This window comes from Dendronephthya gigantea, unplaced genomic scaffold (assembly GCF_004324835.1).
Source record: "Dendronephthya gigantea isolate DGI-Jeju-01 unplaced genomic scaffold, DenGig_1.0 000032F, whole genome shotgun sequence".
Taxonomy (NCBI): Eukaryota; Metazoa; Cnidaria; class Anthozoa; order Malacalcyonacea; family Nephtheidae; genus Dendronephthya; species Dendronephthya gigantea.
Window position 1 is genome coordinate 1,374,290 of NW_021163042.1, and position 22,234 is coordinate 1,396,523.

At 37.0% G+C, this 22,234-nt stretch overlaps 4 protein-coding genes across 4 annotated transcripts; 2 read left to right on the plus strand and 2 right to left on the minus strand.

Moving 5' to 3' along the window:
* The first annotated feature begins 1,768 nt into the window (after nt 1–1,768).
* On the plus strand, nt 1,769–3,110 carry LOC114524775 (protein Flattop homolog). The gene is made up of 3 exons (XM_028545953.1): nt 1,769–1,849; nt 1,990–2,052; nt 2,513–3,110. The coding sequence occupies exons 1-3, from the start codon at nt 1,823–1,825 to the stop codon at nt 2,960–2,962; spliced, it is 540 nt and encodes a 179-aa protein (XP_028401754.1). The 5' UTR covers nt 1,769–1,822; the 3' UTR covers nt 2,963–3,110.
* A 43-nt stretch (nt 3,111–3,153) lies between these two features.
* LOC114524773 lies at nt 3,154–7,194 on the minus strand. Its single transcript, XM_028545952.1, has 4 exons — nt 6,978–7,194; nt 4,745–4,784; nt 4,293–4,379; nt 3,154–4,062 (listed from the first exon to the last, which is right to left on the minus strand). Exons 1-4 carry the CDS (start codon nt 7,128–7,130, stop codon nt 3,614–3,616), a joined length of 729 nt encoding a protein of 242 aa, XP_028401753.1. The 5' UTR covers nt 7,131–7,194; the 3' UTR covers nt 3,154–3,613.
* A 394-nt stretch (nt 7,195–7,588) lies between these two features.
* LOC114524772 lies at nt 7,589–15,187 on the minus strand. Its single transcript, XM_028545951.1, has 11 exons — nt 15,050–15,187; nt 13,988–14,148; nt 13,638–13,701; nt 13,357–13,390; nt 13,059–13,105; nt 12,411–12,479; nt 10,247–10,640; nt 9,886–10,086; nt 9,029–9,331; nt 8,664–8,861; nt 7,589–8,425 (listed from the first exon to the last, which is right to left on the minus strand). The coding sequence occupies exons 1-11, from the start codon at nt 15,065–15,067 to the stop codon at nt 7,833–7,835; spliced, it is 2,082 nt and encodes a 693-aa protein (XP_028401752.1). The 5' UTR covers nt 15,068–15,187; the 3' UTR covers nt 7,589–7,832.
* Nucleotides 15,188–15,777: 590 nt separating this feature from the next.
* LOC114524876 (retinoblastoma-binding protein 5 homolog) lies at nt 15,778–21,939 on the plus strand. Its single transcript, XM_028546084.1, has 17 exons — nt 15,778–15,918; nt 16,491–16,516; nt 16,639–16,811; nt 17,082–17,222; nt 17,535–17,622; nt 18,190–18,261; nt 18,563–18,592; nt 18,738–18,817; nt 18,933–19,055; nt 19,140–19,192; nt 19,377–19,477; nt 19,573–19,644; nt 19,784–19,867; nt 20,028–20,131; nt 20,262–20,352; nt 20,566–20,701; nt 21,156–21,939. The coding sequence occupies exons 1-17, from the start codon at nt 15,900–15,902 to the stop codon at nt 21,353–21,355; spliced, it is 1,593 nt and encodes a 530-aa protein (XP_028401885.1). The 5' UTR covers nt 15,778–15,899; the 3' UTR covers nt 21,356–21,939.
* The last annotated feature ends 295 nt before the right edge of the window (nt 21,940–22,234 follow it).

Here is a 22,234-nt window from a genome sequence, read left to right on the forward strand (position 1 = left end):
GACGATTTCAAATTAAACTCTATAACACAAGTTTTTTAAAACTGTCTACGAATTTTACTATAGTATAAATTTTTAGCTTTTTGATTTTGCACATTAATAGATGTTAGATTTTGTCTGCGTTTGTTATAAATGGATATGGATTAGCATTGTGGTATATACAGGGTGTATCAAAAAAAATGTCCCAAATGTAAAATTTCCGTTTTGCAGGATATTTTGCAGAATTTGGCAAATTTTTGTGTTCCTAGAGATAGTTAAGACTTATCTGGTATACCTAGGCCAAGTTTGGTTTTTCATTAACAAAATTATGTTACCGGGGGGGTGGTTCCTTTCCACTGATATTGAGAGGGCTTGCGCGCGAAAATGTGAAGCTGAAATTGAGATATTATTTAGCTGTCTAAAAGTAGGAAAGCTTTTTAATAAACTGTCAAAGTTTCAGGAAAAATAATGCATACTGGGAGCAACGCGCGACCCCTAAAAGTGACAAATATTTCATTGTGCGCAGTGGATTAAATGCATGGCTGATTTTAGCGTGACCGATCTCATGTAAGGCTGGGCAAATGAATAAATTAAAGCGAGAAACTGAACACAAAAACAAAGCGATTTATTCGTGATGTTAATGCTCAGCATGTCTACCATTTTATTCTAAGCAAACTGCTGCTTGTCTGAGCATACTAAACACTGAACAGCGAACCATTTGTCTGTCCATTCGCCTAGATTTGCCGGTGGTAGCGTAGGTGATTTGCAAGAAAGAATTTCGAACGAAATGGGTAATTTGAAGCAGGACAGAGACAAATGTGGTTCGCCGTTCAGTGTTTACCATGCTCAGACGAGCCGCAGTTTGCTTAGAAAGAAATGATGGCAATGTTGAGGATTAACATCAAGAATAAGAATTTTATTATTAAATCGCTTCGTCTTCTTGTTTAGTTTCTCGCTTTAATTTATTCATTTGCCCAGCCTTGCATGAGATCGGTCACGCTAAAATCAACCATGCATTTAATCCACTGCGCGCAATGAAATATTTGTCACTTTTAGGGGTCGCGCGTTGCTCCCAGTATGAATTTTTTTTCCTGAAACTTTGACAGTTTATTAAAAAGCTTTCCTACTTTTAGACAGCTAAATAATATCTCAATTTCAGCTTCACATTTTCGCGCGCAAGCCCTCTCAATATCAGTGGAAAGGAACCACCCCCCGGTAACATAATTTTGTTAATGAAAAACCAAACTTGGCCTAGGTATACCAGATAAGTCTTAACTATCTCTAGGAACACAAAAATTTGCCAAATTCTGCAAAATATCCTGCAAAACGGAAATTTTACATTTGGGACATTTTTTTTGATACACCCTGTATAGTTTAAATGTTTTTTAACTGTTATATTTGTTATTATAACAATTTTATCACCAATGTACGTAATTTTTATAATGACTGGTCCCTTATTGATTCATTATCATATGATTATCCATTGTTTAAAATGCATTTGACGCGAACAAAATGGGACGTATATCCTAGGCCTGTTATCCCCGATTTTAGTGAAATTTTTTAAAATGTGATTTCATTTGCACAAATGATGTATTGTTTTCATGAATGTAATCCCACTGACGTCCTATTGTCCTCACCATTTCGAGATAACCATATCACATTTTGAAATGTCGAAAATTGACGAAAATTTGGAATCCTGACTCCTGAGCTCAATTTGTAACTGTGGCATGTCAACACCCGCGTGCAACCTGTTACCATGGCAATAGATGTGTATCAAATTATTGTAGTCACAACTACCGTAGAACTAAACAAGTTATCAGCCAAAATAGGGGACTTTTTTGGCAAAATGGCAACGAATTTCAGCGCCAATCAGGTATAAATTGTGTGTATATGAGCATTTTATACGAAAAATACCATTTCAGTGTAGTAGCTAACATCTATAGAGCTTGTTTAATTCGTCTCACGTCTTCCGAATTTCATACTGTATGCACTGCCATTGGTTTTACTTTTCAGTACGAAAATGCATTTGCTGGGAAACGACTTCAAAACTGGGAGATTCCAGCGACGTTTAAAGAGGTATATTTAGAAATCTTGTATGGTTTAATTCAAAACACGTCAGGGTGTACGTAGTACTCTTGCGGCAATATGCTTTGGAATCCAAGTGACATTCAGATATATGATTTTGCTCATTATAAGATCATTTGGAATCCTACATGCAGACATTTGATCCATTGGATTAGTGTAAACCCAAAAGATCCATTGTTCCATCAATTTATTTTTTAATATCATATAGAAATGATATTGAAGAAATTAGAATGATCTTACCATGATTAAGTATTTTCATGCTTGGCAGTTAGTTCCACTTAAGAAAACATCACATAAATCATAAGTCTATTCAAAAATTTTACTGATATTCTAGTAAGGGCTGAGTACTTGAAAAAAATGTATATAGAGTTAATTAATTTACACATGCATCAACTCAAAAAGTAGCATGTGTAATTCATGTTCCTTTTTCTCTTTTACTATCTTCTACTAGCGACCATCCCATCTTGAAGGTTATACAGAACCTATCGCTGACAACAGAGGACATCTGCTAGGAGGTGTGCAACGGTCGCAAAAATGTCCATGGGGTGGGTTTCTTGGCACCTGGGATTCCCATGATGGCAAGGCTAAACCTAAACTATCTGCAGTTGCAAATGGAAAATCAAAGTTTGCCACTGCAGATGCTGAAATTTTGACAATAAATTCACCACCACCAAAAAGTGCAAGCAAGCAAAATGCAGAGAAACCATTATCACCAATTCCACAACAATTTGATGAAAGGGACATCGGAATTTCAAAACACATTAATGCTGTCAAGAAAATTGAATCACAGGAAGCTGGCAAGAATCATAGCCCTTCACCACCACCAAGAACAGCTGAACGCACTCCAAGTCCGGCAGGAAGCAAGGCTGATGCCAAAGATGTTTCCATTGAACCAGAGTAACTTTGTTTTTTCAGAAATAATTCTAGTTGAATATATATTTGTAATTTGTGTTGCCCATGTCTAATCATGGATGCACCAGTTTTTATTGAATGGATAACAGGGTAACACAGTATATTTGATGTAAATAATTTAAGTACTCATATTTAATCAAATGAGAATAATACCTTTCTTATGTAATTATTAAAAGTGAGAAAATTATGCTTCATAGAGTATTGGTCTTTTTTGTTGGTCTAATGCTTCATTTTTAGGGCTACTCTGGGCTGTGAAATACCTGCCCTAATTAAATTAGATAAGTTGCCCTAAGGAACACTCACCCGGGGGCTCATTCAATGTTGACAAAATTGTATACTAATCATTTATGATACTAAAATCGGCATGTCAGGGGTGTCACACACCTGTACTGTACGCCCCCAGGGAATTCTATCAGAGGTGTACCATTGGGCTGTGGTTATACTTAAATACAACCAGTTTACTTCGTTACTTGTTACAAAAATATTCAACAGCTTCGAAAAAAGTTTAACAATGCCAGGCCACAAAATACTTAAGCCTCAACGAAGCTTTAACCGAGATTCAACGAAGCTTTTTTCGGATAAAACATGATGGTTGAGGTTCTTCTGTTCTGAGTGTTTAAAAGAAACCCAACTACTTCAACTACTTCGGCGACTGCTTCGCTACTAACGAACTTCGTGTCTGTTTGAAATTAAGCAAATTAACGGGGATACGAAATGGATTTAAGGACGTTGACCTGGGTTTAGGTTTAGGCTCATTTTTAACCTCGTTTCCATGTTCTTTTGAATCGTTTTGTCCATCCTCGCCGCTTCCTTCAGTGTCTGTTGCTTTATCTTCCTCTTTAATGCGTAATGAAAGATCAACTCGTGGTCGTACAATTCGTCCTGATGAGGTACGTTTAACCGCACTAGCAGTTGGTGGAACCTTAGTTTGCGGTGGAGTCTCTTGCTTACTATCGTTCTTTTGCACAGCTTCCTTTTCACTTTGAAATTGTTTGTACCAGTTGGAGAGGTAATGCATTTGACCACTTACATCACTCGTCCTTATTTTGTTCACGATATCTTGAATTAACGAGAGCACAACCGATGATTCTAGAAAATGTGATAGTAAAATAGTTTAAGTAGTTCTAGCTCTGTAGCTCATTAGCATTAGGTTCGGCCACATGAAAAGTTCGACCTCTGAAACGGATCTAAGTAACCAGGCTAGTATAAGTACTGCTCATGGCAGTGAATGGGGTGATTAATATATTGAAGTCTGAGAGTAAATCTATGCATGATAATAAATATAGATCAAACTTTACATTTTATAGTTCATCACATACCCAATGGGGGAAGCGACGGTGGAGTTTCACCTTTCAGTAAACTTGAGATATACAAGTAAATCTGAGCATAGTTTGGTTGACCAGCTTCTGCAGAGAGATGGACAAATTAAATTACGCAAGAGTCGATGAATAACATTAACTGTGTAAAAACGAATATAAATCATTATAATAGTCTATAGAGAATTAGAAATATCTTGCTTTGGCAATTTCGGAACCTCGTTCCTACCCCTGCCTGTAATTTCGTCCCATTCCGCTCAGTCTATACAGGTCTATACAAGTCTACCCGGATTATGAGCACGAGTGAGAGCGAGTATACTAACATAGGACACTAGTAGTCCAACAACTCGGCAACAAGTTTAATGGCATACTATACTATATTAGCCTGTGCGCACACTCCACTATATACGTCTGCATGGCTATATTATATGAGCAGCGAGCGAATAATGTATTACCGAGAGTGTTCACAGACTCCGCTGCAGCTGCAATCATAAGCTGAAAATAAAAACAAACATTATTGGGCTAAAATATATTAGGCAAAATCATGTCATTTCTTAACCTGTTTTTGGTTAGTTGAATGCCTATAGCGAGACTATACCGAATTCGAAAAACAGATTATCAGCAGGGAAATTTTGTAGCTACGTGTAAATTACGAAAAAAAACATTAGAAAGCTGAAAAAACAAAACGACGTTTTCTCGGACCTGTAGGAGATGATCTAGGCCTAGGGGTTGTTAGGTGAGTCCCAAGGTAAAAATTGCACAAAGTCCAGGTCGAAATATTTAATGCGGCGTTGCTTCGTGTGCTCGTCAAAATGAGAAATCTACTGAGATAACCGAAAGATTCATGTCGATGTTTATGTAAGCAATACTCCCGAGTTTATATAAACTTTAATTCCATAATTAACTATGTTTAATGTATATTTGAGAATTGAGCGGGGCTTTGTATTAGCGTTTTATATTTGCATTCGCAAGTAGACCCCGTCCACTACAGTCTACACGATGAAGTTACGTATCAAATGGTTCCAATATTATGGCCACAAATAAAAATTAAAATTTCCTAAGATGTGCATCAAATTGCTAGGAAATTTATAGCTGATAAAATATATTGCCCAATCTGCACCCTATGACTAAAAGTGTGTTCTAACTCTATTTATTATTTTAGGCACTGTTCAGTGTTCATACCCCTCAGCAGTCAGTTGTAAAATTTGCACGTGTTGAGTTTAAGTGTTAGAGCATCAACACCATATAGGCCATTGATTTATACACATTTTATATGGCACCTTCCACCTGGCTCCTTCTACCTCATTATTCACCTTTTATTTTTTGCTTACTTTTGAAGCAGTGTGATAAACAACATTTTAAAAGGTTTATTAATAAATAAATAAAGATATGCCAGAGAACTAAGAAGAAAGCTATAATATCTAAGCCAAGGTACTTCCAAAGTGGAATATCCTGTGCATAAGACCTTAAATGATCACCACCAAATGTGAGAACATGGTTAATCCAGAATGCTGCCTCTTCAACAGGTGGCACTCTCTCAGCTTTCAAAATGGCAGAAGCTTTCTCTACATTGGCTTTAAATGAAGGATTGGTGGCCACTTCCTTGATAGTTAAAACAAGTTCTTCAACAGAAAATGACTTGAGACTAAGCTTTAAGCCAAACCCTTCTCTCACAACTTTCCCAGCATTGTGAGGCTGATCAGCAAATATCGGTAAGCCAATTATTGGCACACCGGCAATTAATGCTTCTTGTAAGCCATTGGATCCACAATGACTAATAAAGAGCTTTGTCTTTTTATGGCAAAGCAAATCAAACTGAGGAAGCCACTTTCGAAACAAAAATTTATCAGTCTTGTTTTGCAGCATGGAGCTCTGGATAATGAATTTATATGCAGTTTCTTTGAATGCAGTTAATAATTTGTCCATTATTTGAGATGGTACAGATGTTAGAACTGTACCAAATGTGACAACCACAACACCATTATCTGCACTTTCTAGGAACAGCTCCAACTCTGGAGAAAGTGGCTTGGATGTGATATCTAGCAGATGACTGACTCGTTTCACATTAGGCATTGCGGGTGGGTTGTAGTTAAATTCACTGACTATCCACATTTCTGCCTTGGCTTGAAGGTCTACTGGTGAGATAAATGGTTTCTCTGGGACATAATCATCAATCAGTGACAAGTTAACATATGGATAATTCCAGTATGTTTGAAAAGCCATGAAAGTATTGTAAATTCGCTCTTGAAAAGTCATATGGTCTGTATAAGGATAGTTTTTAAATGGAATTACAGTTGGAATGATTGGAGTACGAGTGCAGTGAGGGAATTCATCTGAACCAATCATAATGAATGGAACATCTAACTTGTATGGTATAAGAGTCAACATGCTAGCAGATGGTCCAGAGTCCAAAAGGATTAAATCTGGATTAAATTTTTTAATGTTTTTTAGCAATTGGGCATCTTTAACTATTTTGGTTGCTATACTTTGAACTATCTGTTTCATATCAGTACCACCAGCATGTGGATACAATGACTGGAGAAACGACGTTGTCGCAAAGTAACTCTTAAATATGGAACCCCGCAACAGGGAATCTTCTGGGAAGTCGGCTAAGCAGTAGTAAAGCAAAAATTTAACGCCATGACCTTTTAATTTCTCCTCCAGCTGAGGTGGTATTGCAATACGTACATTATGCCCCTGACTTCGTAGAGAGTTACCAACGTTCGCAGGTCCAAAGAGATGGCTGTAGAATGGCATGCCAAGAATGAGAATATTCGCAGCGGAACAATACAGTACAAGTGAGAAAAATACGATAGCATGTGATGCTGTTCGTCTGATCATTTCGGTCTTGGATCGGAACTTGCCACTGGAACTTGCAAATATCACGATTCACGAATAAGGGTGGAAATAAGAGAGGCCAGCAGAAGTATATTTGTCCAGTTTATATTGTGGTCTGTGATAAAAATGCGTCGCAGGCAGGTCGCAGGCCAGCCAAGGGCGTCAACCCGTGGCAAAAATCAGAGGTACGACGTAATTTCTAAAAGTTCGTAAGGTTCGTAGTAGGGACGCAAATACACCATTGTGGTGCGGTATTTGGGATTGCCGGAGAAACACCAGTTCATATCAACGCTCCATTGTCTCACAGCCTTGTACGACTCTCAAGACCGACTGTTCTATGTTTATATGTGATCATTGCTCTTGGTCATTACTCTGACCATTCGATAATTTCGATTTTATAAGATGATAAAACTCGGCAACACGTCCTAATGACAATACTGTATATTCGTTGTACTGTACTTAGCATTGCGCGAACAGTTTAAGGAAAAACTTTTTTAATGCCCATGAAACGCAATGTTACCAGCAGTGCAATGTAATAACCAAATCCTTTTAATAATCACAATGGTACAATGAATACGAATCATTATCACCAACATAGCAAACACTACATAATTAGTTAATAGAGACCTAAAATATTTCACAGTAGACATGATGTTATGTACACTTCGTTAATTTTGCCGGGTGTGATGTCCCGTAAAATGTTGGCTAAACATAAGCCCCTTCCTGCTCAACGAGTTCTCCAACTTGCATGGGCTGTTCACACAACCCGTTTGACTGGTCAATCTGGATTGTGGCAGTCACTTCCTGTTCGTGTTCGATAGCCACTTCATCTTCGGTAATATGATTTGTACCTGCTACAACACCATCCTCTGCAGTCACGATATTACCCTCAGAAGTAATATCATCTTCTCGTTGTACTACATTCCCATCTTGAGTAATCATACCACCCTCTTGTTCAACAATATCACCCCCCTGGCCTGCAATCTCGCCCTCTTGTTGCACCACATCACTCTCTTGTGCAACATTATCCTCACTGGTCACTATATGTCCTGCTTGCTCCAGTAATGCCTTATGTATTTCGCGCTGATTCTCAGGACACGTGACGTTTGCTAGAAGGTCGAGATCACCACACTCTTTCATCTCATTGTATTCATCATCATAGATAATGCCGCCCAGATTTAATTGCTTTTGTGCTCTCAAAACTTTACATTTCGTACTGATGCTGTATAAACATTTCTTCCAAATGGCCTCTTGTAGTTCAATCGGTTGTTCCCGAGCGAACCGATTAACGATTTCCTCTGTTAAAAATCAAAAGTTCGTTATATCTAGCTTTAGGAATTTGGGTAATTTAGGTAATTTGCAAGAACTATGTCTTCGCAAACTAGCATCACTATAACAATAACTAAAGGTACATGGGGCAAGTTATTTTGAGATGGGAATTTAGTATAAGGGCAAACAGTCAACCAAATTTTCAGGATTAAAGATACCTTTATCTTGTATTGATCATAAATGTAAGGAAACAGGACTATTGCCCACCTCTGATTGCCATCAACTTATCGTTGTCAAGTTTTTCAGTTCCTTCTCTGCCAGTTATCGTAGATCCAAGCATGACGTCATAGCCGAACACCTTCTCAGCTAAACGCAGCGCTAAAAATGTCGCTTTCTTGCCACGTTTGACAGCTTCGCTCAGATCTTCTTTCTGAATGAGGACATTTGGCGATCCTCCTAGTGGAACTAAAATACGAAATTGAATAATCGAATAATTGATGACATCATCATGCTAGTTTACACGACCCAACCAAAATTGTAATTTAGAAACATGCCACACATAGTGAATTTAATTATATACCCTGGGTATGAGGTTGGCAAGTATATAATAATCTTGAGTATGTAGTACTAACCTAAGTTTATCTGCGGTGTTGGTTTTTGGGAGACGCCTAAAGATTTGTCGACCTCCAGGGTAACATTAGCCGGGGTGGAAATACTTTGAGCTGCAGTATTTTCTTCGCTTGCGTTGGAAATTGGCACCAGAGCCAAGCTTTCTACATCGTCGCACGAAGAGCTTGGGTTCAGGAGTTCCTGCTTCAGGGCTCTACCAGATCGCAATACTTGACATCTTTTACCAATACTGAGAAGACATTCTTTCCATTTCGCCTCTCGTTCATCCAGCGTACTGGTTTGCATGAATCGAGACATTACCTCCACTGCAAAAACGAATGAAATATATACACATGCAGCCAATCAGAAACAATTTAAATTCGTTTTGCCTTATGACTTATAAATTAATTTTAAACACAGTCGAGAAAATGTAGAAGGTAATCAAGAGATTCCTTAGTTCGGGTCTCTTGGAATGCAACTCTAGACCCCGGGCAGTAAGGTAGATAGACATACCGTGCGTTTCCATGCATCTAATTCAATAAATCAAGTCTTAACAAGACGCCTGCTCAAGGCGTTCACTTCGCCTGCATGCCAACTTATGTACCTAATTCATCCGTGGACCGTGTAACCCAAGGCTTCTCGGTCAAAATGTTTTGGGTTACCTGTAGAAATACCAACTTCTGTCGCCCAAAACGACGAAAAGGAAAAAAGACAATGGCATTTTAAGACTCCGCTGCGCATACGCAGGCGGAGTAATTACCATGTGCGGGATGGAAATATGCGGGATATATGCAAAGTTAACTTTAAACTCTACTTTTATGTAGAGAAATCATATAAAAAAATATTTTTCGAAATCATATAGTTTTCGAAAACGTCTTACCTCGAATTGCACTTAATTTGTCAACATCAAGTTTTTCCAGTCCTGTCTGCTGGCCAGAAACGGTTGATTGAGCCAATACATCCAAACCAAAAATTTTCTCAGCCAGACGTACAGCAAATCTTCGAATGTTTTTACCACGATAATACGCGTCATTGTACTGCTGTCGCGTTAACATTATATTCGTATTTTGCCCTATAGGAACTAACGATGAAAATGTTGTTAGTTACATATAGATTCGTATTAATCAGCAAATACGTCGATGAAAGTAGGATTAAACAATGGAATATGCAATGAATATATATGTATTATCAAAAAACGTAAAGTAAATTGCTTTAAAAACATAGCAATGACCTGTACCAACCCAAGCTATACGGTGATAACTCCATATCTGTAGGTCCACTGACTGTAATCAATGGCAGTATCTGCTTGTGTTCAGCTGTTGAACACGCCAACGCATCTTTTCCTGCTGCATTGGAACGAGTCGTGGACAGGATAATCTTCTTTTTGCTTTTGTCTTTTTCACTTGAACCGACAGTGGGAGACAATGTCGCTGGGTTTGGCAAAGTGTTTGTAGCAAGTAATGATATCAAGGTATCAATCTTTGCATTTTGTTCTGCAAGTTTTCTTCGATTTAATCGCTTTGCTTTTTTCACAGTCCTCTTGATACCTCGCAGGCTGGAGAATAACTTGTTTAGTTTGTTTTGTTGATCAGCAATCATTTCTCGTATTTCTGCTTGGACTGCATAAATCTCCTCCTGAAGTGAAATATTTTATGCTGGGATTATAACATTATTGATCATTTTAACAAAACACAATGCATGGATACACCCAGAAATGCAACTACACGAGAACAGAAACTACCGTATATACCTATATACTATAGGATGGTGGACCACGTGTTTCGTGGGAAGATTGTAACGATTATAAAAAGGCAGAAAAGATAATAACTAAATACGATGTTGGCTAGGTTTTCACGCTGAAAATTTATTTTGATTTATCAGGACATGATAAATCAAATTTCCTCAATACTTTGAGGCGAGGTGCATATCTGAGCGCATCCTGAAAAAAGGCAAACGAGCATAAAATGTTCATAATTTACCTAGTTCACGAAGTGGAAAAATAAGATGTGCATGTGAAAATGATGCTGGTTCCAGAAATAACCGTAATAAGATCTAAAAGCGTTTGTCGCTATCTCGCGTTAAAACGCCTGCAATTCTCACGAAAACTCAGCATAGTTTGAATGCTGATAAAATGTTGAATATAATGATGCAATGCCCACTGTTTCAAAAGGGAGAACGTATGTTTCACGTATGTTGCACACTGGTTTGTCGTCGGCTTAATATGCTTTTTAAACCGCAAAACTTTAATTTCTTTGTAGATAGCAAAAGGACGATGTCATATTCGATGTCCGAATTGAGCAAAAGGACGTATGCGCATATGTTCGAACACAAAAAGAAAGATATTTCTACTTCAAATAGTGGTGATATATATACAAAGAACACACCACAAAATTCAAGATCAACAAGTTAATACCGAGTTTGGGACTGATGTAGAAGAATCATGTATCGCTTGGAATCTCGATCCGTCAGACGAGCTTGCACGTTCAACCCGTACAAATGAACTTGTACAGCGGGTTTCTACTGCTGACAAGAAATATGCATTAGTCAAAAATGCCTTTCGAGGAGAGTGCTAAAGCACATGGTGCAGATTAACCATCACATCAAACTGATAACAAACAACTGATAACTATAGCATGAAGCAAGCATGCTAAAATATGATTGTGTATGAGAAGAGGTGAAAAATTGAATAGCGAGATGCCTTATCTTGCACGCTATTGCATCAGGAATCTAAAAGAACATTTATGCATCACCCTACCAAATGTAGTTAATGTACCATAACAGATATTTGTTTGAAACGTCGAAGTGACTCGTCGAAGCGACAGTGTTCGCATGCAGCCAGCTAATCATTTTTCATGATACTTCATGATTTTTAGAAATTTAGAGATTAATACGAGCAGATAAGTACTATTATATTGTCGAGATTTGGTCTGTATACGGATACTGTATAGCCACAAATGTGGCAAAAGTCAGGGAGAAGGGAGTCATTTTCCCTGTGCATCGAAAGGGCTCCTTAGAAATGATTTTCGCCCCAGACGCCAAAATTTCTCCGAGGATCATGGCAACGGCGTGTATGTAGTTGAGGCAAATGAATGTGCAGCAAATTTTAGTTTCTCCATCCATTAGATAATCTTTTATATTAATGATCTGGCATAGTTCATTTAATTTAGGTTACAGCTCAATTACTTTAGGTTATAGCCTGGCTAGGTGAAAAAATTAATAAAGGAGCCCGTGCACAGATCTTTATAGCTACACTGACTGTTTTTGCCCTGTATGTACAGTAACAGTTTGAATAGGAATCGCCTAAATGAGCTTATAAGCATGTGTACCTGGGACGTAGGGCTGTTATTGGGACAAAGATATCATTGCAATAAAACGAGACTGTGTTAATATGAAAACGAGACCTACTTGTGGCAAACAAACAGAAGCACTTTTATCATCTTCACTCGTCAGCTTTTGAGCAAGATCTGTCCAAATCTGAATTTAAACAAACTGCATCAGATGCTTTGTCGTTTGACTGCCGATATATCTTAATATTGTAATCCTCGCTATTTTTCTTTCTGTGCTGGTTATACCGCAGTCTCAATCCAAGGTTCCCCTAAACACTACCCACCTACCGGTTGGATGTACCGTTTAGGCGTTCATCCTCTATATAACACTTTTCTCTCAGCCCAGCACTCACGGGGAAAAAACTGAGGGGAAAAAACTGAGGGGAAAAATCTCGCCCAACAGCGTATTGGTCCAGCTACGTATTGATCTAGTCCTGCATGTCAAACCTCGCACTTCTCATAAGTTGAACCATGAATAATTAAATAAATTTAGAGCTTTTTATTATCTATGCTCGAACGCATAAAAACAATAAATAAGGCAATGAAATCAGCTTGTTATCTATGGTCCTCCATAAGTTAATTCGACGGCTGAGAAGTGCGCGTAGACCCAGGCTTTGTTAAAAATTTCTTCATTTGTTAGTTTCATGTAGGGTTATAGAAGTACTTTTCAACTTTTGAACTTTAATCCTACCTCATGAAGTTCTTTTATACATTAAATAATACCCACCTCAATTGGAGCTTTAATGATGTTGGCAGATTGGTTAGCTGAGTTATCTGATAAAAGAAATAAAAAATTGAACACATGGCCTAAAAATCTCTTCCAGGAGTGTCTTCAAATTGACGTATTTAAATTGGGAAAAGAGAAAACCTGATTAGATTATTAAAGCCTGATTAGGACTGCTCAAGTGTTTTTCATATGTTAAAGTGTGTGTTGGCATGACAGAGTTTAAACACTAATGAAAACTACAGAAAACTCAGTCATTTCATGATAGTTACCATGCAATATTAACTTAAACAAACAGTACCTTGCTGTTGCATGCCCATGACATAGGCCTTCACCTTAGAAGAGAGAGCAGAATCTTAATAACAGTCCAAAAAAGGAAAGCATTAAGTTCTATACAATCATGCATTGCATATCATGCATTCATTTACAGTTTACCCAAAGAAAAGCAAGTATTAAACTAAAGGAAAGCTGTTTTCGAATAATGCTGATATGAGAAAATATAAGAGACTGTTCATGTTTCACCTTTTTCATGTTAAATGTTACTATGTAAAGCAGCTTAAGAGTTTCTATATGGAAAAAAACCTGATTGACATCTTTGGATGGTACAGCACTGGCTATTACATCCCAATTATATTGACCACCATCACTAAATAATGATAAAATGATGTTAATGTACACCTTATAGTCTGCCCTTCATACTTGCTCAAGTCACAGAAGGCATCTTGAGAACGAATTAACATGGCATAAACTTTGTAAACCAATTATATTCTTGGTAATTAAAATAGACAAAATTTAGGTATTAAACAGGTGACTCAGAAACTTTGCTCGTTGATTGTTTTTGTTAGCATACAGATCATTGCCAATATTTTCAGTGTTATTGAGACAAGGAAGCATCTAAAGGACCACTCTATATGCTCAGGTAAAGTTCTTACGCATCAACTGCTTCTTTTACAAGGTTGGTCTCCTCTTCCGTCCATTCATGCATGCCCTGTATGCTGTCATTTACCACTGTGACAACAAACGTTGATCCTTTCCCATTCTGATTCTCCGTAGTCTGATCAGCGTCACATTCCACTGAATTGACGTTTTCATTCTGAAGATACAAAAAGTTAGTCTAGCAAAGACTAGCATGCAAATTGTCTATTGGCAAATGGCTTAAATCTTCTGTTGTGATGGGAAAATTCCAATCTCAAGTTGGGAAAAAATGACATAAACATTTGTAGAATTCATAGAAACGTCACCCATATCACAAATTTCTTAGCTAGTACCTCTATGTGTCACATTTATCACTGATAGTCAAAAATTGCTATTTGCAACTAGCTGTCATTAAAGACATGTTAGTTACCATTCACCATAGGAGCATGGTTATTAAAGGCATGAAGATGGATTATTTGTATTCCTTATTTGCATTGACTAATTCATTCTGTTTCAATCAGTTTGGTAAAATTGACATGTTAGACATTGTCACATTGACATGAAACCAAATATTCAACAAGAAAGTTATTTAATATAGATCCATTGTGGGAAAAGGTTTAACATGTCATCATACAAACTTTCAAATTTAACATACAACATTGACATTACACAGCAGTTACAGACTGCCATCAGGGAATATAGATGTATTAAATTATTTGATAATTCGTTCATTTATACTTTCTTTCGATCTGATTTCAGTCTCAGTCTGCAAGCCCAGATCTCCTGATGACGACTATTCAATTGTATATACGTTAAACTTCAAGTTAACAATACAATATTTAAAAATATTCACAATCACTACACAATTTTTGAAGATATGTTTACAACCTTCCCAAAGCAACGTGAATGGCCGAAAACTTGGTGAAAATTTAACCCCGTTTACACACCAAATTGTGGAAAAATTCGTCGATGTTTAGACGAACACCACCAAACTAGAACGGCATTTTAGCGATAAACCGACACATATTTCACTACCTTAGTTGCATACCTAATAGCTATTACTGAATTAATTCACATACCTGTTTCCTTTTAGACATTTTAAAGTTTTGTGCACTATTTTGCGACGAAGGAACCGCTAAAAATGCGGATAAAATAAAATAACGTACAAACGAGGAAAAAATCGCAGAGGCCACGCCGTTGTCGACGTACAACTGGACCAGCCAGCCTCACTTTCATTCAGAGAATAAATCTTCATAAATTATCCAAAAATTTTGAATAATTTTTGCAGTCTCACTGCACTCTGCCACTCTCCTCTGGTCTATTTGTAGAAATATTTCGTTTGGATATGGGCCCCTATCCCCTCGTAGTAATGCCACTGTAGAAAACGTTAACTTTAGTTCATTGTCGTGGTCGTTGAAGAATGGGGCATTGAATATTCACCATACCCATATATTCCCATATAGGCAGGCTGCAGCCTAATCCTGGCGAATGGTTATTAGAGATAAAATGCACTAAAACATTAACATTTAGAACAAAGCATCGTTAAATGCATCGTTAAATATATTAATTGCACCGCGTTCATACCAATGGGTCATACCCAAATTTTGAGCTCTGTGAAGCAAAGCTTTTTGACATGCCGATACTTTTATACAGTTAAATTTGTTGTGTTAAAATAAACTGTTATTTTGTATTCACTGGTTCACTGCCTTCGTAAATCAAAATTTCAAATAATGAAAAATTATTTAATTAAAATTATGCAAAACTATTCTTGTAGAAATCTGCGGGCGCGTTTTTCAATCAATAGACAACAATAAAGTTACATTCAACTTAACATTTGACAAAGATGTAAGTCTGGAAATTCATATGATCCTATAGCAATAGCTCCTTGCTTGCTTCTTGGAATTCCTAATTTTCGGAGGACATTCAACAATGAACCTTGAGTTGCTACGTAAGTGCCAAGTTCAAATAGAATATATAGCCAATATTCCCCGCCACAGCTAATATTTAAATTGCTCTTTGGACATCATTTGTTGTGATAAATTCAAATGAAAGAACGTAACATTAGGATACTAAAGAAGATTACGTGAGTCATCTGCGCATATTTTGCCAGAATACTTTGCTACTCTGCCTCTGGTGACCAATATTGTAGGAATATGCTTATTATAATTTGCAGTTGTTATACTGTACACATGTCCAGTATCTTCATCAATAGCAAATTATCAATTAAAAAGAATGGCTAACTCAGTATAAAGTTTGTAAATGTTGTTTTGTAAACTATTTTCCAAACAAGCATTTAAGTCAATCAGTATCCACGTGCTTCTAATTTAATTAGAACAGATCAGCATTGATGATCATGCATTTTCCAACTTATGTTCTCTTTGGAAATAATTTCCATTTGCCTGCAGTACAACATCTCCCTCAGTGTATATACTGGAAAGATATCTTGCAAAATATCAACTCAATAATATGGAGAACTAAAAAATATTCTGGTAGTATTAATGTTGATGTTTACATTTCTAGAATCATTCGGCCCAAGTTACCCAGAGGTAGGTATTGGGTAAATTATGCACAGTTACTGGTCAAAACAACTAAATGTCTAAACAGTTGTTTCCAACTGCATGGAAACCCAAGGTAATCACTGTAAGTCCCTAATGGCTATTTCATATAGGAATATGATGGAACATTAGACTGTGTTAGTGTTGCAATTACATGTTCATTCAACCGTCGTGGCACATTGCTTGCTGTTGGATGTAATGATGGCCGCATTGTTATTTGGGATTTCTTAACAAGAGGAATAAGTAAAATTATTAGTGCTCATGTTCATCCAGTTTGTTCTGTAAGGTATGTTTTAACTACTGCAATTTATCAAATGCAATGAAAAGCACAGAAATTTCTATCCAATCTATTTATCTATTTAGTTATTAAATGTGCTGTATAAGATAATAATTTGCTGCTCACTCATAACATAGCTTGCAACAGTGAATATATATAGAACAATGTATAGAATTCCTATATCTAACCTGCTGTATACTTTCTTAGCACACTGTATATGTTACAAATGCAACCTTTTTTCTGTCTATAAATTTTAAATTAAGTTAGTTTCCCTTTTAGCTGGAGTCGTAATGGTTACAAATTACTAAGTGCATCAAGTGACTGGTGTGTTGCAGTATGGGATGTTCTTACTGGGGAATGTGATGACAAATACAGATTTCCATCAGTTGTTATAAAAGTACAATTTCATCCACGAGACAAGTACTAAGCATACCTTTTCTATGTTTTGTTCATTCTTTCACAGTTTCAGAGCACATAACAAAATGAAAATATCCATAAAGTTTTAACATATAATATACAAATATGGTGTGAAAAACCAATCTTCTATCCCTAAAATGCATAGATAGAAATGGAAATGGAAATACACCTTGTGGAAAAAATGGGGAAAAACACTAGAAAATGAGACAAACATTCTTTCAGATTTATAGACCGACACTGCTTTTGGAGAGCTTGGATATGTCTTTATTGCTAGTGATGAATATTAACAACTCTGCATGTTTTTCAATTCTACAGCACTAAATTTCTGGTATGTCCCATGAAGCAGGCTCCCGTATTTGTTCATATTAAGCATGGTCACAAAGTCTTACCCACAGCTGGGGAGGTACAGTAATATATCAATGTGCTGTCGGGATTTTGTCGTACGCGCGTATGCACGCGAAAAAATTTTATAAGCGCATTTAAAACACAAAATTAAAATTCATTTTCTAATGGAATAGCAGCTAGCGAAGTGACGCAACTAGACAATCAGTTAAATATAAACCATTATTTAGTACAAGCACATTTAAAAGAATTACCTGTTTGAACCTCGTGATGAAACACTCTGATGCATTTTATGAGTACTTCATAATATTTTGATGGCGCTATACTCTGACTTAGCTACCCAATAAGCTGAAAACTTAGCTTAAGTTCCACGGTGGGGATCGAACCGCAACCTTTGGTTTGCTAGTCCAATGCTCTTCCAACTGAGCTACTATATCGCGGCAGTTCAAATAGGCGATATTTCGGAACTCAATCTAGTCGCTTGATGGTGCAACATTGTACTTTTCAATTACCAACCGGGCAAGCTAAAAAATTAGCTTTGACCATGCTCGCCCCTGTGTTTTCGCCTTCGTTTGCCATCAGCATTTAACTTATTTTCAAACTAAAAGTGAGCTGTTGTATTTCTTAGTCGGAACAAAATGTCGTCGCTTCGTTTGATAGAAAGGGAGAACATATTTACATTGGCAATGCAAAGGGCAAGGTATTTACTATATAAAAAGATACAAAAAGAACATACCACGGACAATAGACCGTTACTAATAAAACTAACATTCCGTTTAATTTTTATTGATTTCACTCGCTTCCACTGCTTTGTGTCCCAGGCTATATAAGGATGATGCCTAGCAAACCGTATCGAGTAGAGATTTTTCTTCACCTTTCTGGATTTCACTCTCAGATTTCTGCCAAAACAAACAGTTTAGCATCTCTGATAATTGGCGGCTCTCCATAACATTAAATTTGAAAGTCCGTCGCTGATTCAAAATACACCGATTTCGTTTTAGGTGATAGTGGTTGACACAGAGTCACTTGAGGTAATCAGCCTGATTGTTTGGTTGTATCGAGCTCAGTGGAGCGCTAATAAATACAGTATTTGCACAGAAAAAAATCAAAAAGTTCTTATAGTGTTTGGTCCAACACACTGAAAGTGACTGATAAGAATTGACGTTGTTTTTTCAGGAAGTGACAAGCTTCAAGATCTCTAGTGGCACAAGTGCTAATGTGGCCATTAAATCCATAGAATTCTCTCGGAGAGGCAGGTACGGTTACCTTGCAAAATATATCTAGATCGAAGTAAGCATTCTTTTCATTTAGATCCAATTCGTTCGTGTGGTATATTAACTAGTTCTTTGCGCCGTGTTCTATTTTATGTAGTGCTTTTCTTGTAAACTCATCTGATCGTATCATTCGTGTGTTCGATGGTCAAATTATCCTCGCTTGCAAAGGTCAGAATGCCGAGCCTGAACCAATTCAAAAACTACAGGATCTTGTGAACAGGTGCGTTTTCGTGCATGCAAAATATGACATTACATTTGACAAAACGTTGTCTCAAAGAAGATCTTACTCCTTTTCCTTTCCCAGAACATTATGGAAAAAGTGTTGTTTCTCTGGCGATGGAGAGTATATTGTTGCAGGTGAAGTAATGCAGCGATTATGTATTATGGTAGTTCAATTCATTTAAATATCACAAACCTTTGCACTTTGTACTCAAGTCCCTTTGAGTTGTGCTATGAAGGGAACCTCGTGTAAAGTGTTTTATTGCCCACCAAATGATCTGGAAGATATCGTATGTTACCTACACATGTCATTGTTCCACAGGTTCCTCCAGACAGCATTCCCTTTATATCTGGGAGAAAGGTGTCGGAAATCTGGTGAAAATATTGCATGGCACTAAAGGAGAATTACCCCTGGATGTTGTGGTATGTGCAAATACAGTTCGACTGATTGAAACTTGATGTGACATACATGTGTACGGTTAAAAGTGTCCGTGAAATTGTGGATTTTTTTGTTTAAGTGGCATCCTGTTCGACCAATCATTGCTTCTATTGCCAGCGGGGTTGTCTCAGTTTGGGCGCAAAACCACGTGGTATGGTTTATTTCAATGTCAGTAATTATTCTCATGTAGCAACTTATATTTCCTAATATTGATGCCAAAATTATCCAAACACTAATTCCATTACATGGTCAAGTTCTGGAACCATTTTGATATTTACTGTATCCCATAGGAAAACTGGAGTGCCTTCGCCCCTGATTTCAAAGAACTAGAAGAAAACGTCGAATATGAGGAACATGAAAGTGAATTCGATATCGTAAGTATTTTTATCTTTTTTTAATGTTCTTTTTGACTCAGATTTAAAGTGGAAGAAGTGTCAGTTTTTATTATTTAAGGTTAATTATTCTTTCGAGCATTTTTATTTCTAGTTGTTTTTTTTTGCATGTTGCTCGTTTAAAGTTTTATACATTCTTCAGGAAGACGAAGATAAAGAGGAAGAGATCAACTCAGGTAGTGAATGTGGAGACGACGTCGAAGTTGATGTCTGCGCCATCGAGAGGATACCAGCATTGTGTAGCAGGTAAATGTGTGTTTCAACTGAACTACGACCATGCTTATCACGTGCTGCGGATGTCATTAAATCCACTTGCATGCATGTATAGAATAATTTAGCTTTTTTCTCTGATATTTGAATTATGGTATTTTTCTAGTGATGAGGAAAATGATGAAGATCAGAACGGTTTGTATTATCTTCCAGCAGCACCGGAAGTTGACGATCCCGAGGAGGCATGGAACCCAGATGTAAGTGCAGGTCAAGGAACTAAGAATACCATAGGATATTCCATAGGATCGTGAACAATTACCTTTCAATTTATGATCACATTAAATGTCAATTAAATAATGATTGAACTGTACTATGCTGAAAAAAATCGATATTGTGCTCGATGCTCTTTTGTATTTTTATCGCGCAATGAATTACATGTTTTTCAATGGTTTTTCATGTCTTTCTTCCAGGCTCAAAAGTATGATCTAAAGACAGGCCCTAGTCATAAATTGCCAGTAAATATTCAACCGGAACCTCCAGCTAAAAAGCCAAAAGTCATTGAAGTGGATTACAGCAAAGAATCAGTAAACACGGAGTCTGAACTAGGTAGAATCATTACACTGTTATTTGCTTGTTAATGAAGTTTGCATACATTATTAGCGTGTCATATTTGTGAGTTGATTTGCAAAATTGTGGCTCAGCGTCTTGTTTAAGTCCCCCCTTTTGGACTCAAGTTACAGTTCACAATTAGGTCTACAGAAAAGATGCGTGATGGACGCATATTTTGCCAGAGTGCGGAACTAGAAAGATTGGTAAAAAAAAACAACGAATGACGTGACATTTAAACGCAACGAAAGCAACATAACGAATGGTCACATTTTCTGTTTTCTTTTCAAAGAACGTCAATTCGTTTTTCACATGCACGAAGTAAACAATATCCGCGACCGCATAATAAATTCTAGTAAATTGTACAACATGCGGCCATTTTTTCCGGAATCGTGCATGGATATAGATTTACCTGGTCTTCAGTAAGTTAAATTCCTTAATAATTTATGCTCAGAGACAAGTGAAGCTAAAAGCGGGAATAATGAAGAAGGAAAGGAGACAGGCACGGAGGCAAGTGACAGTACAGAAGCAAAGACTGAGGACGAGACCCGCGAAGAAAAACCATCCAGCACGAGCACATTGACTTTAGAAACTACGGATACCACTACTGTAACAGAAACAAGCGAGAGCGCACAAAGTGATGATAAAAGCTAGTGGCCCATGCATATAAACTCTGGTATACATAGTAAAGCATTTAGTATTATAGCAGTACTATAGTAGCAAGAACGTGGCAAACATGCATGCAATGCATCGTCACCGTTTAAACGTGTATATTTATGCAAGCTTTTTCTGTGTTATCTAAATCAGTCATTGGACAGAACAAAAAGTTAGACTCTCTCGTCCTTTAAATATCTATTTGTTTCTGAAACCCATGCAGTGCTATTTGATGAAAAATGTTTGGTCGATGGTAACGCGCGATGTCGGATAATCAAGCACTAGCTTATATATTATATAGTACTTCGAATGAACCTTGAAATGTCGTAAAAAGTTTCTTAAACAATTAATATTGCAGTACAGAAAGTCATTCAAGACATATCTGCATGTGCATGTTGGATAAAGGAGTAATAAAACTTTTAAATAAAAAAATAGGTTTAGGGTATGGACCATCATTATATGCTAGACAGCAAATACGCATGTGAAAATGGCAAGAATGTAAACATCCAGTATTTTATTTCATGGAATTGCATGAAATTACTTTAAATCCAAAATGTTCATTCGCTTTATTATTTAATAAAATTCTGATCGTTTTTTTTTGTAACTGTATACTATAATTGTTGTATAAAGTACTTGCAAATATCTTTAGGCATGAATCTCTTTGAATTAATCGTATGCATGCAGATTAGTAAAAAACTGACTAAATTATCCGAAGAAAAATATAACAAGAAATGTTAGGAGCACGGGTCCTTCAGCAGCTATACAATCCAGCAGTTCCAAGAGCTTAAAGAGTCCATGCAGGACTTCTTTTTAATATGGCTTCCAGCTCCATCTCAGGGCGGTGGAAATGACTCTCGTATATACCTATAGGTTATACGC

Bases quoted from the DNA above. Each gene is read 5' to 3' on its own strand.
- LOC114524772 (XM_028545951.1), bottom strand. The intron at 10,087-10,246 runs GTTGGTACAGGT...TTTCATCGTTAG, and splicing joins GTTATCACCGTATAGCTTGG to TTCCTATAGGGCAAAATACG. The intron at 8,426-8,663 runs GTGGGCAATAGT...GATTTTTAACAG, and splicing joins TAAGTTGATGGCAATCAGAG to AGGAAATCGTTAATCGGTTC.
- LOC114524775 (XM_028545953.1), top strand. From the start codon at position 1,823: ATGGCAACGAATTTCAGCGCCAATCAG. The intron at 1,850-1,989 runs GTATAAATTGTG...TTTACTTTTCAG, and splicing joins CGAATTTCAGCGCCAATCAG to TACGAAAATGCATTTGCTGG. The intron at 2,053-2,512 runs GTATATTTAGAA...ATCTTCTACTAG, and splicing joins TTCCAGCGACGTTTAAAGAG to CGACCATCCCATCTTGAAGG.
- LOC114524773 (XM_028545952.1), bottom strand. From the start codon at position 7,130: ATGATCAGACGAACAGCATCACATGCTATCGTATTTTTCTCACTTGTA. The intron at 4,380-4,744 runs GTAATACATTAT...ATCTCTCTGCAG, and splicing joins GGAGTCTGTGAACACTCTCG to AAGCTGGTCAACCAAACTAT. The intron at 4,063-4,292 runs GTATGTGATGAA...CACATTTTCTAG, and splicing joins ACCGTCGCTTCCCCCATTGG to AATCATCGGTTGTGCTCTCG.
- LOC114524876 (XM_028546084.1), top strand. The intron at 17,623-18,189 runs GTACAGTAATAT...TGTATTTCTTAG, and splicing joins TCTTACCCACAGCTGGGGAG to TCGGAACAAAATGTCGTCGC. The intron at 20,132-20,261 runs GTAAATGTGTGT...GTATTTTTCTAG, and splicing joins ATACCAGCATTGTGTAGCAG to TGATGAGGAAAATGATGAAG.